An 18,302-nucleotide genomic window follows, 5' to 3' on the forward strand; every position below is an offset into this window, starting at 1 on the left:
TCAGGTGTCCATTATATACGGATTATGTAACGATTATTTACTTATTACTTAATGTTGTATTACGTACGGAGGGTTAGGATTGACCTGTGCGTAAGAGAAGCAGTACAATATAACACTATTTCAGGGGAATTATTAGTCCGTTGAAATCACGATAAGAGAAGATCTCTAAACAGAATTAGGAAACTGTTCGCTTTAGAAAACAATTATCGAAACTGATTTGTCTCATACTTAATTTCTTAGATTCTTTGACTAATTTTCTGCTTAAATTCAAGGGGAAAACGATTCTTTCCTCATATGGGAAATCATTTGAACAAAATTCAAAACCTGGTAAAATCCTGAACAAAACAATCATTTCTTTTTCATGCATATTTTAAAAGTGGTTGATACGTTTTACTGAAGGTTTTTTAATTTATTCAAAGTCAAATCAGCTACTCAAAAGCAAAAGTATGTATTTATTATGTATACATTTTTCGTTACAATGTTAAGCCAATAAACATAGAAATATAGAACAGAAGTATACAAATATAGAATGTAGCAACTGAATAAAAATTAATAGAATATAGATTGGCAATTCCTTATTAGAAGCTGATGCTATCTTCAGATGCAAGGAAAAAACAAATAATTCCCCATATGGGAACGGGACATTCAAGCAGGAAGTACAGTCACAACACAGCATCGAAAATGTCAAACAAATTTGTGGAACAAAAAACCATCCAAAAATAAATAACAGCCAGGAATGCATGGATGTAATAGTTAAGAGGAGGGGGGAGGAGGGTCCACCCATAGAATGTGCTTAACAGTGGATAAAGCTTGAAGTGTTGATATAGTATAGACTAGGTATAGTATCGAAAGCAAAAATTTAAGTTTGCCATCTATTCTAACGTTTTGGCAATATTTTGGTGCAAATTCGGTTGTGTTTTTTTTCGTCTGAAAAAAAGCAAAGGATACTGCAATGGGAAAGAACCTTTATGAGAAAGGATATAATACTCAGTAGATAGGCTTTCAAAACGGCAACTTAATTCTTAAGCAATGATCCCCTCCCCCATAGATTTTGAAATCTTTTTTTTTTTATTTTCACAGAAGAAAAAATCTTTATTGGTATTTACTGAAGAAAATAGGAAAAAATGTTTCTTTTTGTTTGAAAATTCTTCCTTCTCCTCTAAAAAAAGGTTCTGAAATGTCACAACGGGTCCTAAAAGATTAAGTGAAGAAAGCAATTAAAAAGTTTAAAGTTACAGCATATTCTATTATATTATTCTATTTCTAAAAAAGCAAAAAAGAATTTTATTCAACTGAGTACTTCCTGCAACAGTTTTAGTTTAAAAGTTGCTCCGTTTAAGATATGAGTTATAGTCTAGGTGCATTTAAAAATCTGATTTTAAAAATAAGTACTAAATTTTGGTGAAAAAGATTTTTGCATACCAGCGAAACGTCAAACTTCTAAGCACGATGAATTTTTCAATATATAATATAATTTTTCTAAGTACAATTTTTTTCAATAGTTTTGCTGTTTTTTTCTTTTTTTTTGTAAAAAAAAAGTACAGAATTTGAAAAGTGGACCTCCACATCAATAATATAAAAGTGATGTAATTAATAAAACAACGTAATTTTACAATGATGATATTAATGAAATGATGGAACGACTTGATCAATAAAAGTAACAAATGAGCCTTCCTGTTTACAGTGTTTTTGTGAAAAAAAAGTTAAATATAGTCGAAAACCAATTTTATTACCGATATAAAAAGAATCACTCGGAATCCCGCCTGACACAAGTGATTCATGGGTCACTAAGAGATACCGCAGCAAAAACCCTAATGTTGCGATCAGCATATACATTAAAGTTTAAAATTAGCCGAATAATATGCTTTTTATCTTATTATTGTGCCAGTCTTAGGCTAAAAATTCCATTTTTAGTTCTACTATTTTTTCAAATTTTCTTATTACTGCACCTGTAATGTTGTGAATTTATTCTGTTATACTTTATTTGTAATTTACCACCTTTTTTCTTTTCGTTTTATATTATACTCTGTTTGTCATCAATATCTAAAACACACCATAAAAACATACAGTTAAAATCAATATTTACTTAAATTTGATTTTTCTTGAACTATATGTACCCTGCCAACCAATTTTTTCTTATAGTGTATGGTATTGGGTACCACTGGACTGACAGTATTTTAAATAAGTAAGCTATACGAAAAATGTTACTCTGATGAGAGAAAGGCTGAGATGGCTAGGACACATTCAGTGGATGAAGTATGACAGATTCCCAAAGATCGTCTTTGTCAGATATCGCAAGGAGAGATGTCAAGGATGAGAGGATGTCACAAAGAGAGATTATAACATTCGGAGGAGGTCGTAAGGAAAGATTTAAGAAAAACTAGAAGTTCTCCTTTTTGACTGACAGTATTTTAAATAAGTAAGCTGTAAGAAAAATATGATTATACCCTGCTTTCTAAGGCTGTGATAAGAGAAAGGCTGAGATGGTAAGGACACGTTCTGTAGATGAAGTATGACAGATTCCAAAAGATCGTCTTTGTCAGATATCGCAAGGAGAGATGTCAAGGATGAGAGGATGTCACAAAGAGAGATTATAACATTCGGAGGAGGTCGTAAGGAAAGATTTAAGAAAAACTAGAAGTTCTCCTTTTTGACTGACAGTATTTTAAATAAGTAAGCTGTAAGAAAAATATGATTATATCCTGCTTTCTAAGGCTGTGATGAGAGAAAGGCTGAGATGGCAAGGACACGTTCTGTGGATGAAGTATGACAGATTCCAAAAGATCGTCTTTGTCAGATATCGCAAGGAGAGATGTCAAGGATGAGAGGATGTCACAAAGAGAGATTATAACATTCGGAGGAGGTCGTAAGGAAAGATTTAAGAAAAACTAGAAGTTCTCTTTTTTGACTGACAGTATTTTAAATAAGTAAGCTGTAAGAAAAATATGATTATATCCTGCTTTCTAAGGCTGTGATGAGAGAAATACTGAGATGGCAAGGACACGTTCTGTGGATGAAGGATGACAGATTCCCAAAGATCGTCTTTGTCCGATGTCGTAAGGAGAGATGTCAAGGATGAGAGGATGTCACAAAGAGAGATTATAACATTCGGAGGAGGTCGTAAGGAAAGATTTAAGAAAAACTAGAAGTTCTCCTTTTTGACTGACAGTATTCTAATTTATACGACTATTTCTAATTTAATCTGGTCCGGTCCCTGATATGCTTGCCAAATTTCATCGTCCTAGCTTACCTGGAAGTGCCTAAAGTAGCAAAACCGGGACCGACAGACCGAAAGACAGACAGACAGACAGACCGACAGAATTGGCGATTGCTATATGTCACTTGGTTAATACCAAGTGCCATAAAACTAGAAGTTCTCCTTTTTGACTGACAGTATTTTAAATAAGTAAGCTGTACTAAAAATATGATTCTATCCTGCTTTCTAAGGCTATGATGAGAGAAAGGCTGAGATGGCTAGGACACATTCTGTGGATGAAAGATGACAGATTCCCAAAGATCGTCTTTTTCAGATGTCGCAAAGAGAGATGTCAAGGATGAGAGGAAGTCACAAAGAGAGAAAATAACATTCGGAGGAGGTCGTAAGGAAAGATTTAAGAAAAAACTAGAAGTTCTCCTTTTTGACTGACAGTATTTTAAATAAGTAAGCTGTACGAAAAATATGATTCTATCCTGCTTTCTAAGGCTATGATGAGAGAAAGGCTGAGATGGCTAGGATACGTTCTGCGGATGAAGGATTCCCAAAGATCGTCTTTTTCAGATGTCGCAAAGAGAGATGTCAAGGATGAGAGGAAGTCACAAAGAGAGAAAATAACATTCGGAGGAGGTCGTAAGGAAAGATTTAAGAAAAAACTAGAAGTTCTCCTTTTTGACTGACAGTATTTTAAATAAGTAAGCTGTACGAAAAATATGATTCTATCCTGCTTTCTAAGGCTATGATGAGAGAAAGGCTGAGATGGCTAGGATACGTTCTGCGGATGAAGGATTCCCAAAGATCGTCTTTTTCAGATGTCGCAAGGAGAGATGTCAAGAATGAGAGGATGTCACAAAGAGAGATTATAACATTCGGAGGAGGTCGTAAGGAAAGAATTAAGAAAAACTAGAAGTTCTCCTTTTTGACTGACAATATTTTAATAAATAAGTAAGCGGTACGAAAAATATGATTCTATCCTGCTTTCTAAGGCTATGATGAGAGAAAGGCTGAGATGGCTAGGACACATTCTGTGGATGAAGGATGACAGATTCCCAAAGATCGTCTTTTTCAGATGTCATTTCGCAAGGAGAGATGTCAAGGATGAGAGGATGTCACAAAGAGAGATTATAACATTCGGAGGAGGTCGTAAGGAAAGATTTAAGATAAACTAGAAGTTCTTCTTTTTGACTGACAGTATTTTAAGGAAGTAAGCTGTACGAAAAATATGATTCTATCCTGCTTTCTAAGGCTATGATCAGAGAAAGGCTGAGATGGCTAGGACACGTTCTGTGAATGAAGGATGACAGATTCCCAAAGATCGTCTTTTTCAGATGTCACAAGGAGAGATGTCAAGGATGAGAGGATGTCACAAGGAGAGATTTCAAGGATGAGAGGATGTCACAAGGAGAGGTTATAACATTCGGAAGAGGTCGTAAGAAAGATTTAAGAAAAACTAGAAGTTCTTGAGAGGGTGTAAAGAGGGAAGCTTTGAGTAGATAGGGATGGAGGAATAGCTTACGTAGCTGTGTTGGCCTCAGCCGGCTTGGTGCTGAAGTGGGTTATCAGTAGTAGTAATAATAGTATTCTCTATACTAAGTCCATGCTGCTGGCGTCTCCTGAAGCCTCAACTAGTTCAAAAACATCTCGAAAGAAGAGTCTTACTCCACCTTTTGCTTCTAATGCTAATGTTTAATTTGAATTTAGTTTCGTTCATTCTTATTAGCAAATGCCCCCCCCCCCTCAAGCAGATGTTTAAAAAGGAGCAATATAAGAAAAACTCCAATTAGCCATTCATCAAATACCATATCCAACTTTCTTCATGAGAAAATATATTAGATGTTTTATATAATAAGAATTCGGTGTTATTGGGGAAGGGCAAGATTCAAGTTGCCCTCGAATCCCCATTCTGAGGTTGTAATGAAAGATTCAATAAAAAACTTGAACGCTTTGGGAGGGTTCAAAGCGGGTAGCTTTGAATAGATGGAGACGGAGGAGGAGCGTACGTAACTGTGTTGAACTCAGGTCGGTTGGTGCTGAAGTGAGTTGTCAAAAATAGTAATAATAGTGTTCTCTATATTAAGTTTATGCTAATGGAGTCTCCCTGATGCCCATACTAGTCCGAAAGCATCTAGGACGAAGAGGAGCATTCCGTCTTTTGCTTCTGATGCTAATGTTTATTTCGACATATTTTTTTTTAAATTCTTTTTACCCCCCAAAGGCCATGTTCAAACAGGGACAGCATAACAAAAACTCCAACACGTCTGTATCAGCTACCCTATTCAACTTTATCCGTAAGAAAAAACATTAGATATTTGACATAATAAGAATTTGGTGACATTGAGCCAAGGTAAGACATTTCAATATTTCAAAGGTAATTTTGGGAGAACTGCCCCCAAAAACATACAAAACGCTCGCAGAAGGGGCACTTTTGTTCCTTATTTTTTGCATGATAAAATAGAAAAAAAGAGGTAATTCACGAAAATGTAGGTGAGGTTATGAGCCCTGAAAGTAGGTATATCACTTATTTTTTTATAGCGAAGATAAAAAACAGGCTGTTTATCAAAATCTAGGTGAGGGCGGGTGCAAAATGTTCCGTAAAAACTTCTAAAATATACAGCTAACGAGGAAAATATCATAAACCACATGATCAGTTAATTTAATTTCTAGCTTACGGGGGAAAGCATCAGGGGTGGTTTCAGGAGAGGGGGCAGTTACCCTAGGCACCAAAATTTTAGGGGGAGCAAAATTTCCAATAAAGTATCTAACGGTTACAACCATTTTATAATTTTGGGAATTTTTATTCAAATGAAGTAGAAGGCGCAGTTGGCAGTAAGTATTAGCAAATTGAATCCAAAATGTTCATTTTTGCGATATCTTCGTCACCATTCCTAGAAAATAAAAACAAAGTAAATCAAATTCAATTGATGTTAGTGTTTTTGTGATATTTTGTATCCGAATTATGTTAATAAATGAAAATTTTGTTAAATTTGGCCTGAAATTTTTTTTGGAAACAGGGGGGGGGGTCAACATTTTGCCTAGGGTGCAAGATGGACCAGAACCACCACTTGAGACTTGACCCTTAAGGGAACCTTTTGAAAATGTGTCTGGTAACACTCAATCATCCAAAGTCTAACTCATTCCCTGCAAAAGAGCCAGTTTAGATCAATTGCAGTTGACAGTTACAAGACTACAAAAACGGCAGGAGAGAAAAGGGGGTCCAATAATTTTTCCTGGGAAGGGGTTCAAAACACAGAAAATCTTATTATTAGGATACTTCTTTCGGAGGAAAGAGGGGTCTTCAGTTAATAATATGAAAAATAGGTAGGTACAGTCAAGTCATACTTCTCGGGTAGACCAGGTAATTTCTATAACGAGGAAGGGGTTAAAAACTTAAAGAAGGCACTCTTGGGTCACTATTAAAAAAAAAAATTACTAGGAAGGTCTTCAGATAATTCCCTTTCCGCTTGTGTGCAGGTAGATGTGCTTTTCAAGGTGAATCAAACAAGACACCAAACGGCCACATCTGGAAGGTTCTCATAGTTCGTAAGTAGATGCAATAAGTTCAATACTACTACTACTACTACTACTACTACTACTAATAACTCACTGCAGCACCAAGCCGCCTGAGGCCAACACAGCTACGCACGCTCCTCCTCCAACCTAATCTATTTAAAGCCTCCCTCTTTACACCCTCCCAGGAAGTTCCCATTTCCTTTAAATCCTTATTTATGACATCCTCCCAACCCAGACAAGGACGACCTGCTTTCCGTGTAGCCCCAGACGGTTGGCCAAAAAGGACAATCTTCGGTAATCTGTCATCCTTCATCCGTAGAACGTGGCCTAGCCATCTCAACCTTTCTTTCATTATCGCCCCAGAAAGCGGGATTGAACCACACTTTTCGTACAACCTACTGTTTGAAATACGGTCAGTCAGCCGGGTACCCAGAACAATCCGTAGGCAATTTCTCTGGAAAACATCTAGTAAATTTTCATCTGCTTTTCGGAGTGTCCATGCTTCAGAGCCATATTTGACCACTGTCATCACTGTAGCTTCCAATATTCTAATCTTGGTTTGTAGGCTTATCTTTCTATTCTTCCAAACTTTTTTTAACTGTGAAAAAACACCCTGAGCTTTAGCTATTCTACTTTTAACATCTTCACTGCTCCCACCATCTTTACTAATAATACTACCAAGGTAACTGAAGCTCCCAACCTGATCAATCTTTTCGTTCAATAGTAATAGTAATATATAAGTTCAATAGTAATATATAATATCACAAATACAAAACCGTTTAAAGTTCACCTGTTTCGCTATAACTTTGGACCTCATAAAATTGGATGTATGGAAAAACTTTGTCACAAAGACGTTCGAAAAAATATAAGGGAAAACATATACAAAAAGACATGAAAAACAACTATAAATATATTACCCAGAAATTCAACTAGTTTCCTCAAAATACAACACAACACTTTTAACTAACTTGTTCCATTTCTTGATAAACAAAATCTTGCACGTAAAACAATATATATGCATTTTTCGAAGATTCATCCCCAATTACATGGTCTAGGCTCACTTCTGTCACGTTTGTGTCATCATAACAACGCCATCTATCTTCTGAGGGGCTTGATATGTAGGCAATATAATGACCTAGAAATAAGGTAGTCATGAAATCAACCCAATGAAAATCTAATGAGATGTAGTTAAGTGGGGCTCAGATTTTTTTTATTAAAGGGCTATCCGCAATGATATTTTACTAACACCGAGATTTAACTAACACTAATTTGAGCCAATTAGAATTTTCCAGCTAATCAAAAGACTCTGTGGAAACTGATTGACGTAGGCACTAGCAAAGTCTCGGTATTAGTAAATCTCACTTTGGATGGACTTTAAAAAGGCCTCATTCCACACTTTTTACGTTTTATTAAGATTCATTTATTCAAAAATTCATATTCATCAAAATCTTCAACTTGCCCAAATGGAGAGACAAGCTTGACTACTTTGCAAGACATATAAACAAAATTTAGCAATCCTCATTGATACAGAACAAACAAAAAATGAACCACTATTTCATCAACAAAATAATAAAAAAAAAGAGCAATATCTTTAATGAGGGTATTTCAAGTGGAGTAAGTTGAGTGAGATCAAAATATAATATAAAATAAAAAAATTTTACCAACCGTTCTTGCAAGCAGATTCCATTATATAACTTTCTAATTGTCTCTTGAAAGATCCTATTGGTAACTCAACAAATTTATTTAATGAATATTTGTTGGGTATTGATGGGATCTACCGGAGGTTGAAAGGGGATCTTTCATTTTTCACCAGAGGCAGTTTATATGGGTTAACTCATCTAGTTATCAGTGAATTTTGATGTTTGGACAGTAAATTCTGGTCAAAAAAGAAATTATGTACATGTTGAATCTTAAAAAACCAACTAGATAATAGCATATGAGATTTCTGTGTAAGAGTCATTATGTCTAGAAACAGGTAAGAAGTACGTGTTTCAGAGTGGATATCTGTACTCCTTGGGTGTTGTAAAAACTTATCTAGAATTCGAATAACTTTGTTTTGTAGGATTTGTAGTGGTTTAATATGTGATTTAAAAGTCAGCAAAAATATAGCTGAGCAATATTGGACGTGTGCATCAATTAGGCAAAAATGTAGGATCCTTAGAACCTTATATGAGAATAAAAATTTTAGTCGGTGGAGCAAACCTATATTTCTTGATAATTTTAGTCTCAACAACGAAATGTGTTTTAAAATTCATGGTAGGGTAAAAAACGATACCTAAATATTTTGCTGTGTATACTCTTTTGATTTCATGAATAGTATCAATGGTAATTTTATTCAGAGAAATATTTTTCAACTTTTGATTTGATCTTCCATAAATAATAAATTCTGTTTTAACAAAATTAGGGACAAGTTTGTTAATTTGGAACCAATTTGTGATGGATTTTGCAACTTCAATCAGTTTTTCTTTCAGTGCATCTAATATTGGTGCTTTTAAACTTGCTGCAGTATCATCCGGAAACACAATTGTTAATGCATTTTCAGGAGTAGATTTAGGGACATCATTTATATATATAATAAAAATAATACAGGTCCTAAAATTGAACCTTGCGGTACACCGATATTACTATTCGATGTCTTAGACGAATATTCACCATCAATATTTACCACAAACCTTCGATTGTGTAAATAGAAGTTGATTAACTTTAAAGGTACTCCTCTTATCAAGTTTTTTTAAATAGAATTTCGTGATTTAAAGTGTATAAAGCTTTCTTAATATCAAAAAACCATGTAACTGCTAAACAATCATCATTTAAAGCATCATTAATAAAAATATGTGTTGCGACGACGGCATCTTCTGTCGATCTATCTTTTAAAAAACCAAACTGGACCTTCGAAAAAAAAACTGGACCCAGAAAGGATGTAAGTCTATGCTTCATTATTTTTTCAAAAACTTTAGCCAGTGGGGAAAGGAATGCTATAGGACGGTAATTATTGGGGTCTTGAGCCTCACCTTTTTTAAATATAGGGATTATTTTAGCCTTTTTCAGAAGATCAGGGAAGACACCATTTTTTATGCTAGTATTTATAACATGTGCAAGAGGTTCATATATTACTCTTGATATTTTCTTCAAAAGATTTGTCGATATATCATCTACTGAGGCTGAATTTCCTCTCTTTAAATCACTAATAGCTTTTTGGTATTCATCAAATGATACTGGTAGCATATACAATGATTTATCTTAGTTTTGGGGCAAAAATCGTGTATAATCTGATGACTCATCCAAAAGATCTCTATCCAATTCTTCACCAATTTTATTGAAATGCTTAGCAAATAATTCCGCGATATCCTTTTTTTCAGTTGATTCATTAACGTCATTTCCATTATTAAGAAAAGTCGGTGTTGCTCTTGGTTTATTTTTATTTAATTTATCACGCAAGATTTCCCACATTTTCTGCTGGGACGCAGCTGAAGATATTTCCTTCTCATAAGTCAGAGTATTTTTGTACAATTTGAATTTCTGGATGTTTTCATCAGACGGATAGTTGCATTTGATTTTGTATAGTCTATTTTTTTTTTCATTAATATATTTTAACAGTCTCCGGGATATCCATGGTTTTTGTGGCATTGACTTGGGTGTTTTCCTTTTAACTTTCGGACATATATCATTATAAACATCATTAAATGATTTATAAAACATTTCCAATGCCTTGTTTGCATCCTCAGTACTGACTACTTCCTTCCAATCTATATCTCCTAGCTTAATAATTAAACGCGCAATTGATTCACCATTTAGTATACGACCTGTTCTTTCATTAAGTTTATTTTTTTAGATCTGACCAAATTAAATTCAGAAATTATCACACCGTGATCTTGAATATCGTTTAATATGACAATAGTTTAAAAACAAATAGTATTAGAAAAAATATTATCAATTAATGTTGCTCCATTATCATCTATTCGAGTTGGAATCAGACATGATTCTAAAAATTCTCTTATCTTCGAATCATTTTGCTTTGCTTGAATTTTCATTAGGTCTAGGTTGAAATCACCAAAAATAAACATTTGCTTATTGATTTGTGATATTTTATTTAACAGAATTTCAAATTGCATCAAAAATTGGTCTATGCTTCCGGAAGGTGGGCGATATAAAGATATCATAACTGTTGATTTTTCCCATTAACTTCACATTCCAGAATACACATTTCAAAAATCATTTCTACATTCCAAATCATTAGGTCTTGTCTTATTTTCGATTTTAACTCTTTTCTTCTGATAAATCCTAATCCACCATGCTGATGGTGTTTTCTACTCTCATGAACAAAATCATAATCAAGAAACATTACATCATTAATATTCCTAGCATTTAAGAAAGTTTCGTTTACCGCTAAAGCTTCAATTTCATTTTTATCAATTATATCATTTATGAACTCAATGCTACTAAGTAAATCTCTGCAGTTAAAACTAGAAAAACGTACATTACTGCATGTGGGGATAGAATCATCCATAAATGAAAATTTGTTTTTCGGGTTATCTTCCAAAATTACTGCTTCATCATCCTTCACATCCCTCATGCATTTCAGTATATCAAAAGGATTTTCCTCTAACAGTTTAGTTCTGCTTACAAGATCAGGTAAATTATGTAAACTCAATATCATCAATCAACAAAAAAGCCTCACTCCAGTTAATCAACAATTTAACAAAAGACCACTCAAAAAAGAAAACTAAGCTAAGCAGATATAACAACCGCACACGTCGGAGAATTCCATTGCATTTTGGTGGAAGTATGTTCATTCTTTCATTCGTATTCATTCTTATTTTCGTTCATTCTTTCTCATTCAACAGAGATTTTGGCAACAATGTGCGTACACCAACACATATTTGCGCATTTATGTGGTGACTATTATGAAAAAATCCTAACAAGTCACTAATAATGACAAAAAAAAAAAAAAAAAAAAAAAAAAAAAAAAAAAAAAAAAAAAAAATCGACTGGTGGGACGTTATACCACTTCTTTTTCTGTTTCACTCCGTCTTGGTCTATGTAGCATAATGTGGGTGGTACCATGGGTGGGATCCATGCAACAAAACATTTATCTTTCATTTCTTTCTTTCTTTTTTTTTGATTTAGCGTAGCGCGAATCTCCCTGCAGGTTTTACTAACATCATCACTGAAGAAAACTCCATTGTAATTAAATTTTGACGCTTTATCTAGGTCTTTTTTCCAGGACTGGTCACGTAATTGTTTATTCGCTTGAAGTGCCGAGAATTTGTCATCCGAGTTCATGAGTCGTATTTTCACAAATTTGTCATGTACTTCTTTAACTTCAAAATTAACTTTTAGTTGTAAGAAGTTTTCCAGCAAATCTTCCATTTTCGTCGAGGCCTCCGGCACTGAGGCAGCCTTTAATTTCCAAGAAATAATGTTGTCTTTCTTTTCCAAATTCTCCAATATGAGGACCTTATCAATGAGAGGTCCTAATCCATGGGTTTCTTTCTTTTGTATATCTTTTAATTCTGCCTGAATCTTTGTTATTGTATCCGAGTGGGTCGCAGTTATGATTTCAATATCATTCACTTTGGAGGTTAGACCACTAATGTCTGAACGGATTTCGGATAATTCCGATCTCAAACCTTGTATCTCTTCCCGCGTTGCTTCAACTGTTTCTAAAATCTGATGGACCGAACTGGTCAGCGCATCAATCGAATCACATATCGTCCCTTGGGCTGTTGAATCTTCCACAGATAATCGTGTGGATTCCATATCATAAAAGAATAAATAAAAAAGAAATAAAATAAGGAATAAAAAAGGAATAGAACTACTTTTCTTGTTTATTTAAGAAATGATTCCTTCCATATCAACAGTTGCTTGCTAATGGTTCCTTACTACAATAGCAAGTTCTTATTATCCCTTAACTCGGCTAGCGAGGGAAAGAATCCTCCCTTAACAAAACCAGTAAAGAACGAATCCTGTTGTCAGCGCTTTCAACCCAACTATTTTTTAGAGCCATTGTTGAAAGACACATGTGTTATGTCATCTTTAATGTGAAGATACAGTTTTTATGTCAAAAATTCATATTTCATTTTTACAATGTTATTTTATGTTAATTACAGAAGAAACTAGATATTGCAAAATCCTTTCAAATTAAACCTTGGAATAGCTCTCTATCATGTTCAGGTTCCCTGCAATCTGTTAATAAAAAGAAGAACAAAAAAAGAATAAAAAAACACATTTGTGCTACCTATGCAAATAAATGATTTTCCTTGTTGTTCAAGGTAGTGGGTAGTAACTTTCCTTTTCGGAGCTTTCGATAATGGCGGTTGCAGTGGTGCAATTTTCATTTCGATCCGAAACCATTTTTAAGGGTTTCGAACTACCTTTCAAAATTCCCATAAATTTGTTTTCCCAGTAAACTTTTACTATCAAGATTAATCAAACTAATAGTTAATATTCCTAAATCAGCTAAAGATGAACATTTTTTGTCGCTTGACAGTTGTTTTTTGTTTTTTTGTTTTTTTCAAAAATCATATTTAAATTTATGGTCGTGATTTGTTTTTCATTACGTTACACCTACTGTAACAGCTATGAAAATGACAAGTTTTCCTATTTCTCAAAAATCAACTAAAGTTAACATGGAGGGAAATCTTATCTGAAGCTGCCTTCTCAGTACCTATTTGATTATATGAAAAGTGCTTTCACACTACACCGTATACGAAATGTCATGTATCCGTTTACTTTCTTGACGACATTGAGGGTGCTTTCAAACGAAACCGTATACACTAGAACCGTGTATATCAGTACCATATGCTCTAGCACTGTTTACTTATTCGATGATATCAATAGTTTCTTTCACATTACACCATAAATACTAGTACCGTGCATATCAGCATACACTAGCACCGTTTACTTATTCGACGATACTAAGTCCTTTCACACAACACCGTACACACTAGCACTGTGTAAATCAGCACCATACACTCCAGTACCGATTATTTTTGGCGACATCAATCCTTCTTTCAATACACCATACATAATAGCACCGTGTATATCAGCACCAAATACTCTAGCACCGATTACTTGTTTGACAATATCAAACAACACTCTAGCACCACGATCAGCCCTCTGGCACCGGTTACTTGGTCGACAACATCATTTGTTCCTTCAAATTACACCGTAAACACTAGTAATGTCCATATAAGCACAATATATACTAGGACCGTTTATTTATTCAACAATATTAAAGGTCCTTTCACACTACACAGTATACACTAGCACTGTGTATATCAGCACCATACACTCTAGAACCCATACTTGTTCGACGATATCAATGGTTCTTTCACACTACATCGTCTACGCTAGCACAATTTATATCATCACCATATACACTAGTACCGTTTGCTTATTCAAGTATATTAAAGGTCAACACACACTACACTGTATACACTAGCAACATGTGTATCAGGAACATATATTATAGTACTATTTACTTGTTCGACAATATCAATGGTTCTTTCACACTACATAGCATACACTAGCAGCGTGCATATCAGAACCGCATACACTAGCACCGTTTACTTATTCAACGATATTAAAAGTCCTTTCACACTACACTATACACACTAACACTACCTATATCAACACTATATACTCCAATAGCCATACTTGCTCGACCAAACCGTCATCATCATAGACATTAGTGCCGTTTTCTTTTTCGACAAGATTAAAGGTCCCTTCACACTACACCGTATACACTAGCACTGTGTATATCGGCAACATACACTCTAGCACACTTCAATGGTTCTTTCACACTACACCGTATACACTAGCACAATGTATATCAGCACCATATACACTAGTACCGTTTACTTATTCGACGGTATTAAAACTTCTTCCACACTACACTGTATACACTAGCACTGTCTATATCAGCAGCATATACTCTAACACCCATATGTGTTCGAAGATATCAGTGGTACTTTCACACTAAACCGTATACACTACTACTGTATGTATCACCACTATAGACACTAGCACTGTGCATATCAGCACCATACACTCTAGCACCCATACTTGTTTGATGATATCAATGGTTCTTTTGCACTATACAGTATAACCTATCACCATGTATATCAGCACCATATACACTAGTACCGTTTATTATTCGACGATATTAAGGTCGTTTCACACTACACTGTATACACTAGCCCCGTGTATATCAGCTACATACATTCTAGCATAGTTTACTTGTTTGACGATATCAATGGTTCTTTTACACTACATCGCATACACTAACAACGCGCATATAAGCACCACATATACTAGCACCGTCTATTTTTCGACAATATTAGAAGTCCGACAATATCAGGAGTTTTTTCACACTAGTCAGGATATACTAGTACTGTATGCATTATCACTATAGAGACTAGCACCGTTTACGCATTCGATAATACTAAAGGGCCTTTCACACTACACCGTATACACTAGCAATGTGTATAGCAGCACCATACACTCTAGCACCCATACTTGCTCGATGATATCAATGGTTCTTTCACACTGCACCGTAAATACTGGCACCATGTATATCAGCACAATATACACTAGCACCGTTTACTTATTCGACGATATTAAAGGGCGTTTCACACTACATTGTATCCACTAGCACTGTGTACATCAGCAACATATATTCTAACACCGTTTACTTGTTCGACGATATCAATGGTTCTTTCATACTACATCACATACACTATTAACGCGCATATCAGCACCGCATGCCCTAGCACCGTTTAATTTTACATATTTTCATCTAACTTCCCTACACAGACACAATTAACATCTCAGGAATAATTCATTCAAGACCTATTTTTTAGAAGTTAATTCAGACGATTGGGAAAAGAAACGTTAAAAATATTATTAAATAAATACATAAACACATAACATAAACAAAAACATAAACACAATAAGGTACAAAAAAATGCAACAGAAGTAATATTGAAAAGAATAATCAGACCAGGTATAAAATTACAAGCAAGTATTTTGATCTAACTTTTATACATAGACACAATTACCATATTAGGAATAATAGAACATGTCAGGAATACCTCAGGAATAGTTCAGCCTATTAAATCAAGCAATTGAACGAGACCCTTTTAATCCTTGCTTTTATAGATTAAGAAAAAGCGCCTGATTCAGCCGGTAAAAGAGCTTTAATGAAGGTCCTACCCCTTTGTGGTAAATGAGATAAATACAGTTAAGTGATTATTGTTACGTGCGAGAAAAACATTGCTGCAATTAAAATATGTTGATGATTTAAGCATCCTTGATGATAGTGTGAGTACAATGAAAGAACATTTCAAGCGAACATTTCACTCTGAACAAGCGAGTTCAGAGTGCTAGGATAGCTTTGAGAATTATTGTCAAGAAGAATAAGTTTATGTTAGTCGGGGGTAATGTCTATATTAGTCGTGGGTAATCTCTAATGTCTATATTAATCAGAGGTAATGTCTATATTAGTCGGAAGCAATGTCTATATTAGTCGGGCGTAATGTCATTATTAGTCGACTAATATAGCAATAAGAGACGAAGAAAAGGTGACGTTGAGTACCAAAAAGATCGTCAAAGTAGACAGCTTCACTTACCTTGGTAATATTATTAGTAACGATGGTCGATGTAGTGAATATGTTAAAAAAGAATAGCAAAGGTCTAGGGTATTTTTTCATAGTTGAAAAAAGGTTTCGAAGAATAGGTAGATTAGAATATTAGAAGCAGCAGTGGTGACAGTCGTCAATTATGGGTTTAATAGATGGGCGCTCCTAAAGACTGAGGATTTGTTAGATGTTTTCCAGAACAATGGTCTAAGGATCCTTCCGGGTACCCGTTTGACTGACCGTATTTCAAACAGTAAGCCGTAAGAAAAATGTGGATCAATCGCGCTTTCTAGGGTTATAATGAGAGAAAGCTTGAGATGCCTAGGACATGTTCTACGAATGAAAGATGACAGATCGCCAAAAACCATCCCTTTTGGCCGATCATTTAGGGCCAAACAAAAAAAAAGGTCATTCATGAATGGGGTCGGAGATCATAAGGAAGGAGTTATTAGAAATGCAAACTTCGTGAGATGGCGTAAAGAGGAAAGCTTTAAATAGATTAGGATTGGAGGATGACATAACTGTTTTGGGCTCAGGCAGGTTAGTGCTGCAGTGAGCTGTTGGTATTAGTAGTTAAGTTACTTTTCTGCAAACAATTTGAATGAACATGCTTTCTTATCAGGAAATGAAGGAAAAAATTGCGTCCTTTTATGGATAAAATTAATCCTATAAGATATTACTGAGATGTACCAATCTAATTTACCCGTCAAATAGCCCTTCTTAATCTCATATCACCAAAACCTTTGCCCGGTTGACGCTTCAAAAACAGGTGGAACAGACAATTCAAGAAAACAACAACAAAAAGAACTATTTAAAGCTTAACGTATGTTTGAGATATCTTAATATCCATCAAATAACCCTTTTTACTACAATGGCGGTTCTGACCTCTTTTGCGCCCGGGGTAAAATCTTGATTATCCATACACACACACATACACACACACACGCCCTTCTCCCATAGAATTTTGAGGTCGAATTTTAACAAAACTTTCATTATTTAAACAAAACTATTTCATTTTATTAATAAATTGATAATTTTTTTTTATTTATTATTTATAATATTTAATTATCGTTAATCGTTTTAATTCAATTATTTTCATTATTATTATTCATTTTTTAATTTTTTTTTTTTAAATCAACTTTATTATATATGCGCCCTCTAATTAATTTAATAGAAATAAAACTTCAAAAACTACAGAATGATTGTAACGGTTAAATTATTTATTTGGAATTTTGCAGCCCTAAAATTTCTGCACCCGGCGAAAGCGTCCCTTTTCCCTCCCTCCCTCCCCTCCCCGGAAAAAAAAATATTTCTCACTGTCATATCGGCAAGAACCTCTGTCCAGTTGACGCGAGCCAAAAAAGAACAAAAGATTATATAAAAAAAATGAAACGCTTAAAATGTCGCTGAGTTTTTGCAGGCCTTCATTTGCATAAAAATGACCCTTTTTACTCCCACACCAGAAAAAAACTTCTGACCGGTTGACCCTAGCAAAAATAAGATGAGAAAAACAATTCTAGCTCTTAGAAAACAATGAACGAGAAATCAAAATCAGCTAAAGTTTCAATACTAAGCGTGTGAATCCCAGAAAATCTCAAAATGTGTATTTTACGTCAATTGAAGGAAAGAACTGAGGTTGTTAGGTTCAAAAATGTGGTTTAGTTTTCCAAATTTCCTTAACTAATTAAACTGAATTAATTAATTACCTTAATAAAATTAATTAACAAATTTAATTTAGTAAAAATTTATTTGATTATTTATTCATGAAAAAGCGTTCAACCTTTTCACATGTAACATTTTCGGAGACACTGCTACGCCTCCTTGACAAGTAGTAGACCTGGACATTGTTCCAGTATTTTTCACTATAAAAGAAAGTTTACTTGACTGTTTATCAGGCGCTTGGTTCATGCTGTTTTCTTTCTGGACTTGAGGTACCA

The 18,302-nt window shown here is 34.5% G+C and overlaps 1 protein-coding gene across 1 annotated transcript in view; it reads right to left on the reverse strand.

The window, feature by feature from the left end:
* Window positions 1–7,616: 7,616 nt before the first annotated feature.
* Window positions 7,617–18,302, reverse strand: part of LOC136041035 (ubiquitin carboxyl-terminal hydrolase 37-like) — a gene marked incomplete at its 5' end in the record, with an annotated part of 40,250 nt that continues 29,564 nt past the window's right edge. Inside the window, 1 exon segment of the mRNA XM_065725565.1 lies at window positions 7,617–7,859. Within this exon segment, the coding sequence (XP_065581637.1) occupies window positions 7,684–7,859 (176 nt within the window).

The sequence above is a fragment of the Artemia franciscana genome, chromosome 21 (assembly GCF_032884065.1).
Source record: "Artemia franciscana chromosome 21, ASM3288406v1, whole genome shotgun sequence".
NCBI lineage: Eukaryota > Metazoa > Arthropoda > Branchiopoda > Anostraca > Artemiidae > Artemia > Artemia franciscana.